The sequence below is a fragment of the Rousettus aegyptiacus genome, unplaced genomic scaffold, assembly GCF_014176215.1.
Source record: "Rousettus aegyptiacus isolate mRouAeg1 unplaced genomic scaffold, mRouAeg1.p scaffold_m13_p_8, whole genome shotgun sequence".
In the NCBI taxonomy this organism is placed as follows: domain Eukaryota; kingdom Metazoa; phylum Chordata; class Mammalia; order Chiroptera; family Pteropodidae; genus Rousettus; species Rousettus aegyptiacus.
In genome coordinates, this window is record NW_023416311.1 from 75,101,603 (window position 1) to 75,121,520 (window position 19,918).

Genomic DNA, 19,918 nt, shown 5'->3' on the forward strand with positions numbered 1-19,918 from the left:
TGGTACTGGTTATTTTTTCATTGTACTTATATTTTAGAAATACAAGTAAATATTTAATGATATAATGAAATGTTATCTGGGATTGGCTTTAAAATAATCCAATGGGGTGTTTGGAAAAATGGGGAAAACTGGTCATGTATTGATGCTTATTGAAACTGGATGATGGATACACTGGAGTTCGTGATGTGATTTTTTTACTTTTGTATGTGTTTGAACTTTCTGTAATTCAATTAAAATATAAACACACAGGAACAATGATATATATATAGTTAACTTTACACTTAATTCATTTCTCACACTAATAATTTCTCAATCTTAGTCATAGTGTTTTTCTTAACTCAGTCATTTGGAGAAGAGTAATCTGTTGAAAAATTTTCATTACTCTGTTTAGACGCAGGATGGCACTCTTTGAATAAGTAATTAGCCAAAGTTCACTTCTCACTGAATAAGCTCTTTTCCTTTACAATGCTGCTGCTTCCTAGGGCAATTGATCTTAGCTGAGAGTAAAAACTTTTTGGATAGTTTATATAGATGCTTAATAGTCACACCTTAACTTTAGTTTTCTGTATTGGCTGTGACTATCCACAACCAGTTATCGAAAAATTAAGGACAAAATTCACAACTACTTAAAGGATGGTTTGATGTAAAAACAGGTCTGTGCCCACTCTTCTTATTTTGGGTGTTTACAATATTGCTATGAGATCAGCCACCTTATGTATGTTAATGCAATATTTATATATATTTCTGTGTGAATCATCTTTATTTAAAACTGAATGCTAACCACAGGACTTAGTTCTACGTTTTAAATGGCATTGAGCCAAATACTACTGATTTAAGGTCAAGATGAGGACTATTGACTGTGGACAGATGCTTTCCCCTTTCAACCCTCAAAAAAGAATGGAAATAACTGTATTCTTGGACGTTCTCAGTCTGATTCATGCCTTCTTTTAGCCAACTATTCATGTATTCACCAGAAGAATTACACCTACTACCTCCGGTGTAGGAAGAAAAAAAAAAAAAATCAAATGAGCAATAATGTTAGCAGAAGCTTGAAACTTAAGAGGCAGTCTTGAGAAAGGTCCTCCTTCCCACCGCCTCCCCCCGTCCCCCCCGCCACCCGGTCCAATTCCCGTTTCTGGTTCTGGCCATCGGAAATTGACTTGGCGTTAACTACCGACTGGAATTTCAAGGCGTCAGTTCACCCCCTCCCCCGCCCCCCCGCCCCCAACCTCGGAAACTCTTAAACCTCTTCCTATCCTACATTCAACCGTAGAGACAGATAAATGATACAGCAGATTACACTGCTTGAAAGACAACATTTGTCCTCAACTATTTTCACATTTTTTTCCTGTTTCCGATTGGTGTGCCAGACTTTGTTTGCTTGCTTAGGACATGGAAAACATATTTGGGCATTTCCCCCGCAGTTAAATGCCAGTGGCTTATTCCCAGCAAATGAAAGTGAAAGTGCTACGTTGTAGTGGTGTTTTATCCTTGAAGTAAGGACTGGCCGCTGGTGTGCACCGAGCGGGTGGGGGGGGGGGCGAGGAGGGGGCGGGAGGGTGGGATTGGGAAGCTTGAAGAACCAGTTTTGAGGTTTTGTTTGTTTATCTTGAGATCGCAGCAGGTTTTCTGTCTCCCCTTCCCCCCTTTTGGGGGGTCTGACTTCGGATTTATTTTCATTTAGGCAGTCATTGAGATTTCATTCAATGTACTGACTTAAAAAAATACACTCCACTTGTAGCTTTCCCCGGTTGCACTTAAAACACCGTCCACTCTCACCCTCATCTGGAAATAATGCAAGCTTCTCTCTATTCCCCTGCTCCCGCCTCCTCCACTCACGCCCCCCCCCCCCCCCCGCGCCCCTTTAAAGCCCCACATAACCTGAAGTCGGTAATCAGATGGAAAATGTGCTGGTCTTAGACTTCAATCTATTCTCCCTTTTGGTGGCAATTTTACTTATGGAAGTGTATTAAAGAAAACAGGCATTTTGTGCACATGTACCTACCGAGACTTGAAATCTGCCACTGATGTAAGTTGTGTTTCCTCAAAGACACTGCGTATGTGCTACTTTTAACATTTTTGTTGTGTGGACTTAAAAAGAAAACACAAGGAGAAGGATACCAAAGATCTTAACAGTGATACTAGTTCATCTAAAGTCATTCATCCTTTCCCTCCCCTTTACTTTTTCCAAGAAACAACTAATCAAAAACCAGACTAGAATTTCTAAAAGAGGTTACAAGTGGAGGAGGAAGAAAGGCGGAGTGGGGTAGGGGATTGAGGTTAGAAGGGCCAGAATTTCTCTCATTCACAGGGTGGAAAAGTTGACATTGTCTAAGCCCTTCTGAATGGCTGGTAGTTGGTTACCCCGATTGTACCTCTACCTCCCCTCCCCCTCCACGTGACGACCCAGGACACATGCGCACCCGACGCAGCCCGGCACATCTGCAGACTGACGTCAGTGTGCTCTGCCTCCGAGGAAAAGCTGCCAAAATTTTCTCCTGCTGCAATTCAAGTTGGCTGGGGGCCGGTAGTGAGATCTAGGGCTACTTCAACAAAACTTTGCTGCCCTTCCTGCTCCTCTTGTCTTCTTTTCTCCTGATACCTTTTGATGCTCTTCACATGTTATTTGCATAGCAAAGGCCCTAAGCTGTCCAGGAAGAGAGGGCACCACTTCCACCCCCAATAAGTCCTTTTTTCCCCCTTCCTTCCTTTCTTTTTTTCTCCCCCCCCCCTTTTTAGAGGTGGGGGGCGGGAGAAAAAGGGGGTTTGCAAAGGCAGTATCTCAGAATGATAGCCTGGATGTATTGAAGGCATCTCTTTTTCTGCCAAATCAGAAAGTCCGTTCTCTAAAGCCCCGGTTAGCCAGACTATAGTGTTTTATTCTGGCTGCAGAATTACTAACTGACTGCTGTGGCTTTGCAAAGGGGGGCAGAAAAAAAAAAAGTTAAGAGAGGAGAGGGAGTACGTGAGTCGTCCAGTGCAATCTCTATTGTTTGAAACTTACTTTTTATCAGAATTTGAAGATGAAAACGGTAAGGAAGACTTCACAATATTCAATGAAACCGTTTTTTTAAAAAAATTAAAACTTGTGCTTTGCTCGTCTTCCGAATAACGCGTAGAAAACTTTCTCTCTGTATGTGTGTGTGTGTGTGTGTATGCGTGTGTGTGCGTGTGTGTGTGTATGTGTGTGTGTGTGTTTTAATGGCAATGAGTGAGCTTGACTGAACTCATTTTACAGATAGAAATCTTTTAACTCCAGACTAGTCGGGAGGTGGAGAATTCTGAGTCTTGCAAGTATTTTATGATGCAAAAAAATATACGTTTATTATACAAATGGACATGTTTTGTGAAGTATGACTTGGTTATGATTATTGTGGTCTTTTAACTCATCACCAAATAATAATGGGGAGAGTAATAATGATGTGTATTTTAAACTGATTTCCAGTTTTCTTAAAGAAAAACCTGCATTTTCATAGTTTCATGTCAGTATCTTAAGTAGTCAGACAAGTGCATAGTTTATGCCTGGGCTCAGAGGGCAGAATTAATGTGCTAGCTGTAGCCCCGATGCTCTAGGATATGTTAAGCTCTTAATAGGCTAATCAAAGAGATGGAAGCGTGTGTTTTTGATTTACTTTTGGCCACTTGGGACGTGCTAGACTCATAACCCTCCGGAGCCTTGAATATCGGGGTATGTCTGTATATATGGTACATGGGATCAAAGTTCAGGGATTTGGGGAGGGGGGTGAGTGCTGGAGGGGTTATTGGAAAGCTGCCTTCTGATAATGTGTACTACAATTCCTGTCTTTGGTAATTTCTTTCCTTGTTGTACTAGAAGAAAAGAGAGCGAGAGAGTGAGAAAGCGCACTGAGAGGGAACAAGAGAGTGAGTTTCTTACTCTTGTTTTTATTTGAGCCGCCGGTGCAACGCGTTTGGGCCAAATGCCAACTGTCTGGGTCACACGCGTTTTATCCAAATAGATTTAGCGCTGCTGTCTGGAAATGGGCTGCTGAATGTTAACTTTAGGATCAACTCAACCAGGGCAGCTCAGACTGTTACCCTCTGTCTGGGCGAAGTGGAATTGGGGGGGGGGGGCGCGGGAGTGGGGGGGGGGGCGCGAGGGTGTACGGGGGGGGGGCGGGGGGGAGGAGGAAAGGGGTAACCATTGCGTGGAACTTTTTAAAAGACACTGGAGTGCGATTTTCAACATATTCTTTTATGCTTAAATTTCTTGGACTAATTTTCTTTGTTTTGTTTTTCTTTCTTTAGCTTATGTTGATTAGACCGAAACTTAGATGTGGGAATGACAGTTCTTAAAATTCATTGCAAGGAAAGAAATGTATAGTTGCAGGGAAAGAAATAAAACTTGTATAGTTGAAGGAAATTTAGAAAATTAATTTTGGAGATAATTGTTTTCCTGTGTTTCACCAAAGTGGTAACTGCACTTCTGGTTTATATTAATTTAGTGTTTACGTGCAATCATTGGTGTTTTGGATTTTTGAAGAATAGTGAATAGAAGCAAATAAATTGATTTCAAAGAAATAAATTCATTCATTTGCCACAAGTGGCAGCAAATGAAATCTATGTTGTAGTATTAATGTTTTTGTGATTCTCAAGGGGAAAAATCTCTAACCTCAAGACTTGGAATATTTTAATACTTTTCATGTCTGGGCCAATATGTGTGAGACTAATTCCTACTCTTGTCTACTCTTACCACTTCCTCTTCATTTCCTTAGCAACCACTAGTAGCTACTAGTGGTTTAGGATGTGCTTCTAAGCCAAATCTTATCCTGTATGTGACTTTTGTGAGAGAATAGAGAGTTAATGTATTAAGAGAGTTAATAGCACATTCTTTGGAACATTTCTGAGGAGAAGAAGAAAAAGTAGAAGAGGTTGATAGGTCTTTTGGTTATACCAAAGGACATAGTTGATTATCAACATTTTTAGCTAACCTCAAGAGGAGAAAGGTGTTTCTGTTTGTCATGAGAGAAGTTATAATACAGATAATGTATATCTAACTTGCCACCTGTAAAAAACAGTTCGGAACTATATGTAATTTAGGGCTTGAATTTTGTAGAATAATGTTTTGTATTTTTGCTTTTGGCTCATTTGTTTTTCTTGACAGATAAGTTTTGAGTGTGTTTAATTATACCTTTTTTTGGAAACCAATCTCACAAAGTTTATTAATGATCGGGGAACCTTGTGCTTATAGCCCAGTGGTGTCCTTGGCAGATAGTATATGACGATAAATATTTGTTGAGAGAATAAGTGGAAAAAGAAATGAGAGGTTAATTTTCACATATAAAAATTAAATACCTGAAGGGAGCATGGTATTGTTGCTTCCTCTGTGAAAACCAGATCATCCTTAAAATAAATAACCAGAGTTAAGATGGATGAAAGAAGTTCAAAAGGATGTTATACACGTTCTTTAACTCCATAATAATAGTTCAGGAGAGGGAATTATTACCTTGACTACTCCCAGATCACTTGAGTGGGAAGTAAAGATGATAGAGGAAAAAGACAAGTGCCTTTCAACCAGGGCTGACTACTTGAGGGAATTACTACAGTGCAAGTTCTCTGATCTTATTTCTGCTTAGCTAATGTAGCTTTGATCCATGGAAGCAGGTAAATGATCCCTTAACTTTACTGGCTGGTGCTTTTGTATTAGGAAAAAAGCATATGTGAAATTAAAGTAAAATGGAAATTTTGATTCTGTTTTCAAATTTAAAATATTGTAAGCCCAGTTATCATGACCTACATCCTTAACTGTTTGCTCTAAAAGACAGTACGATGTAGTTCATTGATTTCATTATCATTTCCAACTATTTCACATATTTGAGGGAAGGAGGGATGTGAAACTATTTTTGAAAGAAGGCCTTTAAAAAGTGATGAGTCATGTAAGGGGGGTTGAGAGGGGCTAATATTTGTATAGCCATTAAAGTGAAGTGTGCAGACACTTTACATCATGTGTAATCTAATTTAATTTCTCAACTAGTGTTTGGAAGGAAAGTATCATTATCACTGTTTTATAGATGAGGAAACAGATTCAGAGTTTAAGTAACTTGGAGTCAAGCCAGTATTCAAAGCCTTTGTGCTTTCCACAACATATAATAACACTTCTGCTATACAATGTAAAAAGTTGATGCATTATGATTTCTGGATAATTATGTACTATTTCAATGTTAGTCTGAATTTTGGGAACCAGATCTAGAAAAATCAGTGCCTATACATATTTGTTTATAATATGCAGATTAAGCTCTCCAGCAGGTATCAGAAAATAAGTTAATCCCTTCATTTTTATTGTGAGATGTCTAACAGTGGTTAGATATGTTAGTTGTTGATGATATTAGTTGAGATTGAGCCAACTCATTTACTTACCAAGTTTCTTCAGTGGCACTGGAGGCTTGAGGGAAAAAAATGGGAAGCGAGGATGGAAGTGAGAAAAGAGAAATAAACTTAAATTTATTGAGTGCCCATGTGCCAAATACTGTAGCTGGTGATGGAACCAAGATTATAGCTCTGGTTTGTTTAACTTCAAAGTCCTGCTCTTTCTGCTACTCACCAGTGTCCTTTTGCTACACGTCCTTAAATCAAATGTTATTCTGTGTTACTTTTTCTGTCAATGCTTACTTAGTTTGAACATTAAGTGTTACAGGGCAGACAGTACTAGTAATGATAAGAATGGAGGGGTTACAAAACTGAAGAGCAGGAAATTTCTCAAAAGGGAAAAGAGGTGTTCTCTAAACCCTGCTAACTATATTGTTAAGTAGGTCATTAGTTTCAGAGCCCAAGAAAATAGGGGGAAAAGGATGAATGATTCAGTACAAATCTATTACCATTACTAGAAATTTAACTGAAACGTATTAATTTTATATTCCTCTTTAAAGGAAAATTACTTAAAGGTATAAGAGGGAGTTTTTAATGTCTGACATTATTATACTAACACTCAGTTTATTTGAAAAAATTAAAACAATGAAGACTATTGTTCATGAAACAATTAGGGAGTTGGAGTATATATGTATCTTGGGAATCAAGATAATTGGATTATTTTTATTGCTATTATTGAATAATGGTGTGACTTAATCTCTTTATAGATTTTTGCTTGAGAAAGGATATATAGTACCTGCTGTCTTGCCTAAATCATTGTAGAAGTAATTTTGAGATGAAACAATTATTGTGTATAAAGTTTCTTAAAATTATTTGTATTAATTAACCTATACCATTTTATGAATATCTTATTTGATACTGACTGAATGCAACTGATATTGAATATTTAAGTTAGAATGCCTTAAACTGGAAGTGTAATGTGATAGAGAGAATTTAGACTTTAGAGCCAAGTAGTCTCGTATATGACTCTGGGCTCTAGCTATCTGACTACTGGAAGGGATCTGCTTCTAAGCTTGCATATTAGTGGGCAGGATTCAATTTCTTGCAGGCTATTGAATTGAGGCCCTCAGTTCCTTGTTAGTGGTTATCTGAAGGCTGTTCTCAGTTCCTTGACATGTGATTCTTTCTATATGGCTGCTTGCTTCATCAAAGTCAACAAGGGAGAGAGCCTACTAGTAAGATGGAAGTTAGAATCTTTTGTAATCTAATCATGGAAGTGGCATCCTCTCTACTTGAGGTCTCCTATTGGTTAGGATCAAATTATTCAAGGGAAGAGGATAATACAAGGGTGTGGATATCAAGAAGCAGGATCATCGGAGTCTGCCTGACATGGGGCAATGATACTTACTTCACAAGATTGCTATGAATATTAAAAGAAGTAACATATATTTAAAATTCTCTTTATTTTAATATGACCTTAAACTACCTTTCCAGGTATTATCTCTTAGTCTTCTGCATAGGAACAAAACTTACTATTATTACTAACACTATTTTCAGTTTTTTTCTTACCATTTAGACTTTGTGGAATTGATTTCTTTAATTTGTAGTGATTGCCCCCAGCAATTTGACTTGTGAAATTCTGTTCCGTTTCCAGGGCCTATCTCAAATACTACTTTTTGATAAACTTTTTTTGACTCATCCTTCTCTGATTTAGAAGTCGTCTCCCTCTTCTGATCCTCTGTAACATCTTTTCATAACTTCATTAAGGCATATGTCATTTCTACCTTGAATTTTTTCCTTTGTTACTTAAATTATGAGTAACGATTGTGTCTTCATCTTTTCAGTATCTCCATGTTATAACATTATTTTGAAAACATAGTAAGACAATATTTGTTGATTAATGAATTAGTTTTTCCAAAATTTAGCAGTTTAATAACTTGTGGTGACAGATATAAGGAATTTTAAATGGTTGTGGTTGTTTCATGTGTTGTAATAACCAATATTTCTAGCACCATAGGGAATGAAGTATTCCACATCAATTAATTTTCTTGTTAACTACAAATATCCTTTTATATGCCTAGAGTGATTTTATTTTAACCACTGCATTTTTAACTAATAAGTATGTAAGCATTTATTAGATGGTAATACCATATATTAAGGATGTGAGATAATAATCTCTAATATATTTTATATACTTCTCGATCTTAACAGTAAATCATCTTATTAAGAGTAATTTAACCTTTTATTCCTGACTCAGACATAGTATTCTGAGTATCAGATACTGAGCTATAACATAGTCACATGCACAATAAGAACTGTTAAACCATATAAGTAAGGACTGGTTGCCTGCACCCCAAACTGTATTGATTTTGGGTTCTAAAACTACATTTTAGTTTTTCCTCCTTTTTTTTTGTCACTTTTCTGCTGTTAGTGAGCTACTTTCTAGTCCCTTTGTTATTTTCTTTTAAAGTGTTGTGTGCTGGGAAATCAGGTAGACAGGCGTGCAATTTTTCTGTATAAAATGTGAATTCATGGACTCTGAGTGAGGTTGTAAGTTGAAAGGAAAGTACATGAGATAGAACGTGAAATTTGTTGTGATATCTGAAATAAATATTTGAAATTACTTTCTTTTCATAAAATGAATTTCTTTTCCTTTCAGTTAGATTCTAGATAGCTGAAGTTGCCTTACATATGTTTCCTTATGTCATGTAAGACTTCCAGATAAAGTCAAGAGTTACCATAAATATGGTTCAACTTTTTTAGAAGTTTAGTTTATGTTACTGTTTTGAGTATTCAGACAGCAACTAAATGTCACTGTGTGTTTGTAGATCAACTCTGTAAGAAAAAAATGATAGGTACTTAATAAAGCAACAGATCACTCTCTGGATATGAGTGTTCTAAAAAGCATATTAAGGAATGGGATCATATACTATTTAACACTTGTATAGAATGGACTTTGATTGTGAAGTCAGCCTACTTTTTATTTTATCAAAAGAAGTTTAGTCACTGTACCCACACATTATCTTCAAAGTTTTTAAAAAGAACAATTTTTCTGATTTCTCTTCAGATTCCTTCTTTGATTATTAAGTAGCTCCGACATTATCCTGCTAAACATTTAGGTTTCTAACTCTTTGTTTAGTCTTGTGAATTTTACTTAGACTATAAAAAACAACAATGGTCTAATTTAACTATAAGTTACTTTGTAGTATATGTCCTTTGGCAAGCATTTAGCAACATAGAGTTGCCCATTCAGGATATTTTTCAGTTAACTTAAATTTTTTTTGTTTTTCTAGGTTAAAAAATGGCCATACTTTAGTAACTAATCAGCCTAATGCTTTGCTTATGAAAATTTTACCATCATTAATTTTTTCATTTTGGATTGAGAAAATGAATCCAGATATAGAAGAAAGTACGGGATGTTGGAAAAAAGTACCTTTTAAACAGTGGACCGTCTAATAACTAATTTGCTATGGTATTGACTCTCTAGCACATAGGTAGCCCTCCAAAAAATCATCCAGTTTTCTAAATTATGGAAATTTTGTGGAAGACGTTCGCCTGGATTTTGAGCCTCATCATGGCTTCGTCAGAATTTCATAGTGACCACCGGCTTTCATACAGTTCACAAGGTAGGATTTTTGCTTTGAAATTCACACAAAAATAATGCTATTAATCTGACAAGAAAAGATTCTGAATATTTAGTTTGGTAAACATCTTTTGGGGGATATGTGGTGATAGAAACAAAGGTCTACTGTGTCAATTTAGTGTTCATTTCACTTGTTCTACTAGTATTTAATATCCCATGATTTTAGAGTTGACTGTTTTCTTTCAGAAGATGATAGACTCAGGCCTCGTGTTCTTCTGAGTCCTAAACTTTAATAAGCTTATTTATAGCTAGGGTTTATAGGCAATGTCATGTTCTAAAGGAATTCAAAGATTTTTCTAATATGGATCCTCAGTGAAAAAAAATCTTTGCCTAACTTGAGAATTCTGGTCTAAGGATGAAACTTGGGTAAAAAAAAAAAAAAATAAGAGTTGTAAGAAATTCATCTTTTCAAATTCTAATCCATAGGTCCCTATGATTTTCCTCCATAGAACTGGATTTTATATCAGAGAAAAGTTCTTAATGGAGAGGTCGCAGGAGCGAATGTCATTTTGTTTTTCATAGATCAGTTCAATCCTTATAGAATTATTGAAAGCATAAATTTTTGGATTCTCTTTCCATGAATATATAGTAACATCATCTTTTGGTGCTGACAAATCAGATTTTCAAGGCTATTATAGATTGATATCTAGAAATCCATATGTAGAAAATATGGCTCTTGAAGTAGATCAACAAAGCCATAGCATTTAGTATGAACTCTTATTCGTGAGAAGTAAAATAAATATTATCTATCAGTTTATTTCTATTTTGTCATGGTTTCATGGGAATTTATATTTGTTGGTAAACTCTGTGTATAGGCAATGAGGCATCAGGCAGATGTTTGGGTTTCCTTGGTAAACCTAGCTTAAAGAAGATGTGGTTAAGAAGGCAGATTGGTAATATTTAGTACACCTAAGTAAATACGTTTAATAGTCTTCTGAATTTTTTGCCATTCTTATGATTTTTAACAGCTTTTTTGAGAGATATATATCGTTTAATTAATCCATTTAATGTGTACAATTTAAATGGTTTATAATATATTCGCAGGGTTGAACAATAGTGACCACAGTCAATTTTAGAACATTTTAATAATCCCTAAAAGAAACCCTGTACTCTTTAACAATCACTTCCAAATTCTCTCCAAACCATCCTTCGCCCCCTAGCCCAAGGCAACCTCTACTCTACCTCTCTCTAGAGATTTTCCTATTCTGAATATTTCATATAAATGGAATCATATAATATGTGGTCTCTTGTGACTGGTTACTTTAGCATGTTTTTATAATGTTAGATAATGAACTTAGGTTATGAAGATGCATTCATGTTATAACATATATCAGTACTACATTCCTTTTTATTGCAGAACAATATTCCATTATGTGAATATACCACATTTTACTCATTTATCAGTTGATGGACAATTGAGTAAACTTCCTTCTTTTAGCTATTATGAATAATGCTACTATGAATATTGATGTACAAGTTTTTGTGTGGATGTATGTTTTCATTTTTGGGGGTACATAACTAGCAATGGGTCAGATGGTAGTTCCATGTTGAATCTGTTGCGGGACGGCAGACTGTTTCACAAAGTGACTATAGTATTTTACATTTTAACTGATGATTTATGTAAAAAATATTTCAACAAAGCTGTAAAAATTCTATATAAACTTTTTCAGATAACTCACAAATATATTTTATCTGAGCTAAATTTTATTGTTTTATATAAGCGTATTTTTCAGTATTTTAAATTCTAGTATAAAATACATTTGCTGTATATTACCTCTTAGAATTCATGTTTTTAAAATTAAATTTAAAAAAGAAAAATAGTCTTTAAATAATTTTAAATTAATATTTTGAGGAATGAAATAATTGGAACTTAATTAATCTTTAGATTTTAAACTTTTACTCTATTTTTGCTTAATATAACATTTTTGCCCATACCTCACATGATGATGCATAGTTTTAACTGATATTGTTGTTGTTTATACTGCTATTTCTTGGTTCTGTTAAATTTTCTTTTCTTCCATGTGTTTTTTTTTCTGGATTCTCTGCCTCATGATTACAAAGAGGAATTCTTGACTTACCTAGAACACTACCAGCTAACTATTCCAATAAGGGTTGATCAAAATGGAGCTTTCCTCAGCTTTACTGTGAAAAATGATAAACACTCCAGGAGAAGACGGAGTATGGACCCTATCGATCCACAGCAGGCAGTATCTAAGTTATTTTTTAAACTTTCAGCCTATGGCAAGCACTTTCACCTAAACTTGACTCTCAACACAGATTTTGTGTCCAAACATTTTACTGTAGAATACTGGGGGAAGGATGGACCCCAGTGGAAACATGATTTTTTAGACAACTGTCATTACACAGGATACTTGCAAGATCAACGTAGTACAACTAAAGTGGCTTTAAGCAACTGTATTGGGTTGGTAAGTAGATGTTATAATTTTAAATTTCTGATGGGGAAATAAATTCACAATGTAAATGTCTTTTCTCACATTAAAAAAAAATATATATATATATACACACACAAAGGTGATTTAAGTAAGGAAGTTAACAGTCTAAATTTTTTGTTATTTTCACTGCCTTTTGATAGTCTTTTTGATCATATTTGTGTTGATTTTTCAAAGTAAGAGCAATTTTTAAAACTCTATATTATTAGTAGAAGAATGAATGGAACCTCAGGTTTAATTTTAGATTTAAGTTTTTCTGTTTAGATAAGATATCTTTTATGCATAAACAAAACTCAATCATTAGTGAAGAGTTTAAAGTTGTGTGTGTATGTACATGTATGTATTATTTCAGGGAACTATGACATTGATTGCCTCTTCAGGTTTCTTTCTATAATATTTTTCTCTGGTAGGCAACATAGCTTCAAATTATGTATGACTTACTTATGGTTATAAATTCTTGAAGAAAAATCTTTTATACTGATATCTCTATGAAATAATCTTTTCCTACATTTATCTGAAGATTGATAATAAGTCTTATTTTACATAGAAAATTGATTTCAAAAGTGTAGGGTCTGTCCTGGGTATTTGAGTCCATTTTAGTCTAATGGTAAATACACAGTTCAAGGTTGTGCACAATAATGCAAGAACAAAAGCATATTCCCATACTTTCTCTACTGCCTTAATCCCATTCAGGCTAATGTAGATGTTCCATTAAAGCTTTATTTATGTAAAAGAGCACAGACATTTTTATGCTTAGGTCATACTTTCAGAAACTGTTTTTCTTCCTTATTCTATTGCATTCATATCCTAATTCCTACTTCAGTACAAAAAACTATATAGTTAAAATTGGGTTTAAATAAATTCTAAATTTGAAAGAAGTATTAAGAACCATGGTTTAGGAAAATTTTCACTATAGGTGTATATAACGATTAGCTCAGATTGGCCATATTCTATAACTGTTAATGGATCAAAATCAATACTAAGATTTTTAGATTTAGGTTTAATTTAAATAGATACATTGAGTATATTTATCACTAGTTTCTTTACAAGCATTTTTAGGCTTTTTGCACAAAACATTTTTCTTTCTGAATAAAAATGAATTATCCAAAATAAATCTGTATTTTAAAAGTTTTCATATTTGAAATAACACTTACTGTGAAATATGATAGAAAGATACTGTCCCTGATCATTGATCAAGCTCTTTAAGTTGGTGTTAACATTAATTATGCCACTGATAATTTTAACAGGATAGAGAAATGAACAAATTTGAGATTTAGAGAAAACAAAACTAATTATGTTGTGAGTTTTGAGAGGAGTTACTAGAGATAAGAAGATGAGTCAGAACATGTAAGAGATAATATAAGACTATACCAATATAATGGTACAGGAATGGAGAAGATAGCATGACTTTGAACCACGTTTTAGAGGATTGGTATCTTATTAATTTTTCCTTCCTTGACCTCTAATAAGATATATAGCACATAGTAGATATTTAATAATATTTTAAGAAGTTAAAATAGAATTGAACTGGGTGTGGAATGAAGGAGAGAAAGTAATTGATGATAGCTGAGGTTTCAGTTTTGGAAATGGGTGGTTTATGAATTTTACAAGCTGAGAAAGGGAATGCCAATTGAATGCTGGATTGGAGAGGAAGATGAAGAGAATGATTTTTGATATAGTAAATGTGAGGAATCTGAAGAAATAAAGGTTAAATATGTTTAGTTGGGATTTGGGAAATATACCTCTGAAACTTAAAAAAAGAATTTTAATTCTGGGAGCAAGTTAATTTGAGACCCATTAATTTAAGTGACAGTGAAGTTGTGAAAGATATTGTTTGATGAGTCAAAAGTGAGAATAAGGTTGAAAATGAAAACTCTTCGAAACTGAAGGGGATAGCAGAGCATCACTCATCTATTCTTCATTCTCACCGAGACTTCCTGTCTCCTGTTCTCTTTCCCTCTATTAGTTAACACCTTTCAGTTTTACTTCGTTTCCTATTGAGACTGCATGATTCGTGTGGACTAATTTTGATTACTTAATTAAGGTGAGGTCCGCCATGTTTGTCTACTGAAGTAACCATTTCCCCTTCACGACTGATAAGGAATTTGTGAGCAGATACTTCACCTTCATGCTTATTTTGTATCATTTCATTTTAATCAAATGGGATATGTAAACAAGTTTTTTAAAAATCCTGCTATTCAAAGTTCCATTTTAACCAATTCTATTTTTAGTTGTTCTGTAAAAAATAGTTTTCAATGTAGAGATCATTGAAATCATATTTCCTTATCCATAGTTTCAGTGTTACAACCCTGCACCATTCAAAGGAAAAATTTCTAACATGATAGTCTAACAGTTATTCAAAATAATGTCACATTTTAGGACCATAGCTTTCTTATTCAGGTCTTGCTTTTCCAGAGTTTCTAATTTTTTTTTTTTTATTGAGAAGAAAATAGGATTTTTTTTTTCTAAGTGGTCAGTATTATCCAGTTCCTTGGTGTTTATATCTATTATTTGGAATATATTCCATTCTTTGGAGGCATTTTTCTTGGAGTCTATTGGTTAATTAGTTTCTTGGGTTACTATGCATCTCATTCATCTTGGGATTTCTTTTTTCCAAGGTGGGTTCCACATCTCCCTCTTTTTGTGTTTACATCCTCTTTTTGTTAGAGAACATCTTCAAGTATTTATCTCAAAAAAGGTGCCTGAGAAGTAAAATTTCTGAGTCCTTGCATGTTTAAAAGTGACTTTATATTGTCCTTATGTTTGATTAATAATTTAATTGAAAGTGAAATTTGAGGTTCATTTTCTTTCAGAACCATGGATGATGGAATTGGGCAAGGGAAATACGGAGCATCAAATTTATCTATATGGTTTTGTATCTTAGGAAAAGACTTAAAGATGTAAAAAAAAATAGCATGGATTCATTTTGGGCAGTAGATAGAAGTCTTTTTTTTTTCTTAAAAATTTTTCTTCGATGAAAGTGATCTTTATTTTTTCTGTTTCAAGAATTTTATAATGTGTTAAGCTTTAGTTCTTCTCATCTCAACTTGGTATTTGATGGGTACTTTCAATTTTAAGACCCTCTTTTAAGCTAATAGAAATTTAAAAAATAATTTCCTAACGATTTTCTCACCTTAGTTCTTTCCCACACTCTTCAGTAATTGGTTCTCTGCTTCTCTTATCTCTCTTTTTCCTCTTTTTTTCTTTTGTTCTAAGCTCTATGAGATTTCCCTAATTTTGCCTTTTTGTTTTCTTCGATTGATTTAAAAAGTACAGCAGTCATATTTCTAATTTTCAGGAGATCTTCCTTTTTTTGATTGTCTTTTTCTTTGTATCTTATTCTTATTTCATGAAAACTGATTTCCTTTAATCTTTCTAAGATACTAAACATTGTATAACTAGTTAGAAAAGACCAGTGATCCAATTAGATTTTCTATTCATTTACTTATATCCACAGTTGCTTTTCTAGTTTTTCCATTATTCATTCATTCATTTACCAAATACTTATAAATACCTGTCATACATCAGGCAGTATTCTAGGTGCTAGAAGTACAACAGTGAAAAATTAAAAAATTCTATCATTGTATAGCTTACATTCTAGTGGAGGAGATACACAATAAGATAAATAAAAGTCATAGTATATTGGATAACAATAAGTTCTGAGGTGGAAAAATATTGAGTCAAAACTCTAAGGGAAATGAGGAAGGGAATTCTGACATCTGAGGGTTAAGCTTTCAAGGTGGAAATCTTTAAGTACAAAGGTCTTATCTTAGAGTGTTTGAGGAAAAGCAGGAAGACTACCGTGGCTAGAGCAAGTGAAAGAGAGGAAGAATAATGGAAAGTGAGGTCAGAAATGGAACTGGGTGCCAGATGTTAGGTTTTAGAGGACACAAGATAAAATCAGTGATGACTCCAAGCTTGAGGCCTTAGCAACTAGAAGAATACAGCAGTCATCAAATGAGATGAGGTAGACTCAGGCATTAACTGATATGGAAAAGCTGTAGGAAGAGTAGGTTGAGAAGGTGGTATATATCATAAGTTCAGTTGGACATGTTAAACTTGAGATGTTCTGTAGGCGGTTGGATATGCAAGCCTGGAGTTCATGAGAGAGATGTGAATTATGGACTTATAAATTTGGGGGTCATCAATATATAGATGGCACGTAAAGCCAGGAGACCACAAAAATAGCTTAGATGGGGAGAATAAATATAATCAAGAGGGCTTAAGGAGGTCAGAAAGATATGGTGGACACAGCAAACACTATAGTAAGAAATAGAAGGAATACCAGGCAAATATCCTAGAAGCAAAGAGAAGTATTTCAAGAGAAAAATGCTGCTGAGTCAAAATAAGAACAGGACTGAAAAATTACCATTGAATTTATTAGTGGGGAGGTTATTGGTGACCTTGACAAAAGCAGTCATGATGGGGTTTGGAAAAGAGGCAACAACCTGATTGAATTAGGTTTCATAAGGAATGGGAAAAAATACTACAGACAATTGTTTTAAGGAATTTTGGAAAAGCAAGAAATGTTCAGTTGCTGCAGGCAGAAGTGGGATGAAAGGAGGCTTTGTTTTGTTTGATAGGAATGATTATGTAGAGAGCAGGGAAATTTCTAGAGTGATGTTCACAATAGGTAAGAAGGGATGGAATTATCTGCATAAATATAATAATTGTCCTTAGCTTGGAGACTAGACAGTTCATCCATAATAACAGGAAATAAAATAGATTATATGGACTTGAGATTCAAGTAGATGGGGTATTTGTGGTTGTAGGAGTTTGTAGGAGGTTGCGCAATATTGTCTATTGGAATAGAAGATGGGAAGATGAGGTGTTAGGGGATTAAGAAGAGAGGAAAAAAGCAGGAAATATTTATCCAGGAGAGCCAAATACTTAATAAACCAGAGAAACATAGTATCATTACCATGAAGCATTAAAGACACAGTTGTGATTATGATGATAAATTTAAAGTGAGACTAGTCAACATCTTGGTATTTTCTTATGGCTAAATGAAACTGCAAGGGTGTAGGTCCAGAGTAGCAAATTTGAATTTAATCAGGGTTGTAGTTTAGCCAAATAAATTCCATGAAGGGAGAAAAGGGCAGGGAAATTGAAGGTGGAATTGAATCTGGGTTAGGAGGTGAGGACTTGAACTGGGCGGAGGACAATGAAAAGGATCAGTGGGTCCTAATGAGCATAAAAGGACAATCTCTTGGAGTTGAGACACTAGAGGGACAGTACTGGAAAGATAGAAGAATGGGATACCTGAAATTGGGACTATGACGACGTTGCAAATATTGATAATACCAAAGTCTAGGATTTAACTCTGGGTATGAGTGTCTAAGGTAAGGTGAAGGACGAGATATCTGAAAGAGAGGAGGTCAAGGAATTGAGAGGACAGGGATTGAAGAGACCATTTGTGTCAGCAGTTCTTATTCTGGCATCCATGGATAGAATTCAGGGGGTTTGTGAACTAGAATTTTTACTAATTCTTAACTGAAACCTAGCATTTCTTTTTATTATGAACATAGCTAAAAAAAACCCAATAAAGTAATAGCAGTGATTTTTGTCCCCAATAGAAATTATAGGTATTTCCATGTCATTTTACAGTTTTTGAAGGTTTAGCAAAATATTATTTGTTAATCACTACTGTGAAATTATGTTAATTGTTAGAGCTACTGCAGATCTCCTTATTTAAAAAGTGTTACAAAAGACATGCATTACTATTACATTTAAAAAATATTTTGATAACCGTATTTCACTACAATTGGTTTTATTTATAATCCTATAAAATTTTTTTACAATTAAAATATTATTCTGAGAATAATAACATCCCAGGCTTTACCCCTAGACTTCCAAAGGGATCTAGGGTATATGTGCACACACATACATATAAATTTTAAGAACTGATAATGTAAGAAGATATTGAAATCAACAATTATTTCAGAAATGTTATTACAGAGAATGACAGTGATCCAGAAGCTAAAATCTTTAAGAAATGAAGAAAGCAACTCTGGGTCAGTAAATAACTACAACTAGCAGAGGGAGAAGGTGATGGCTGGAAATCAGATAAACATTTGTTTGTCTGTTGGTTGTTTTGGAGGAGAGAGAGGGAGAATTGTTTGGAAATGGCAATGAGTAACAAGGACACATATCCTACTTCCAAGACCAATAGGAGGCATGTAGGAGAGAAAGCAGCCACCATTCCAGAGGATTTCAAGGAAGAAAGAGCATTTTTTTTAGGGAAAATCAGATTTTCGTTTGAGCCAGATGAAGTGAACATTCACAGATGAGGCTGAGGCTATAGGAAATTTTGTTGAATTTGAGAGGAAACAGTAGAAGTATTTTAAATGGTGACAGCGAGACGTAGCAGGTGGCATCAGAAAACTGGATGTGTAAAACAATGTGGGGCATAGAATCCAGGGGATAGGTCTTGGTTTCTTTTACGGATTGGTATGGCAAGGAAAGCAAGCGCAATGGGATTAATCCTGATGGTCCTGGGGCAGACGGGGTAAAGGTGAGTGGGGGTGCCAAGGGAGGTGAGAGCACGCCTATTGGAAGGCATGTATAGACTTCTGGGGCTCCCACTTAATTCAGCTCCTCCATCATTGGGCCCCCAGCACCTTTCTAATTTCATAATCATCTTCCCCTTCCTTCTCTCCAGCCACAGTGGCTGCTTACTGTTTATCAAATACTGCACACATGCTCCTACCTCATTGCCATGCAGAGGCAACGCTGTTCCCGCTGCCTTGTCTATTTTTTTCTGAAGTATCTGTTTGGTTTGTTCTTTTATTTTACTCAGGTTTCTGTTCAAATAATACCTTATTATAGAGGGTGTCCCTGATCATCCTAAATAGTTTGTATAATCGCCTCGCTTCTGATTACCTTCTTTCCTCTTGTATTGCTTTATTTTTTGTTAACATTCATTACTACCTGATTGATCATTTATTTATCTAATGAATGAATTGCTTTTTTTCTAACTCCTTCCACCAGAATGTGAACTCCATGGTAGAGTGGCATTGTTCAGTATTGTATCCACACCACCTAGAACAGAACCTGCCATGTGATTGGCACTCAGAACATACTTGGTGAATGCATAAAGTTAGAAACAACCTTAGGAGGGTAGGGGAATTATAACACAGTGACTAAGAGTCCAGTATGAAAAGTCAATCAAGTGAGTTTGTTACTTTGCTCAATCTCAGCTTTTCATCTGCAAAAGGAACTAGTAGTAAGTAGTAAGTAGTACATACTTCAAAGCAGTATTAAGATTAAATGAGATAATGTGTGAGAACATTTTACAGAGTACCTAATGCACAGAATTTCTGGATTCTCATTGTTGAAATTAGAGATCATACTTACTCACAAGGCTTCTGATTCTATTTTCCCCCAGCAACCTGAGTTTCTTGGCTGGGACCTTAGAACTTTCTTCTGCCCATAGTTCAGCATGTTGTGACTTTAGTGCTCTTCCCTTTCCGGGCAGTGCTCTAAGACCCTGCTTCCTACT

At 35.0% G+C, this 19,918-nt stretch overlaps 1 protein-coding gene across 9 annotated transcripts in view; it reads left to right on the forward strand.

Annotated features, from left to right (window-relative positions):
- The first annotated feature begins 2,437 nt into the window (after positions 1 to 2,437).
- Positions 2,438 to 19,918, forward strand: part of ADAMTS6 (ADAM metallopeptidase with thrombospondin type 1 motif 6) — a 241,289-nt gene continuing 223,808 nt past the window's right edge. For 3 of the 9 annotated variants that reach the window (XM_036225491.1, XM_036225497.1, XM_036225496.1), the window contains exons 1-3: positions 2,439 to 3,032; positions 9,812 to 9,950; positions 12,029 to 12,393. In XM_036225491.1, coding sequence (XP_036081384.1) covers positions 9,854 to 9,950; positions 12,029 to 12,393 — 462 coding nt within the window. In that variant the 5' untranslated portion in view covers positions 2,439 to 3,032; positions 9,812 to 9,853. The other 6 variants (XR_004952441.1, XM_036225498.1, XM_036225492.1 and 3 more) reach the window with 5 other exon arrangements.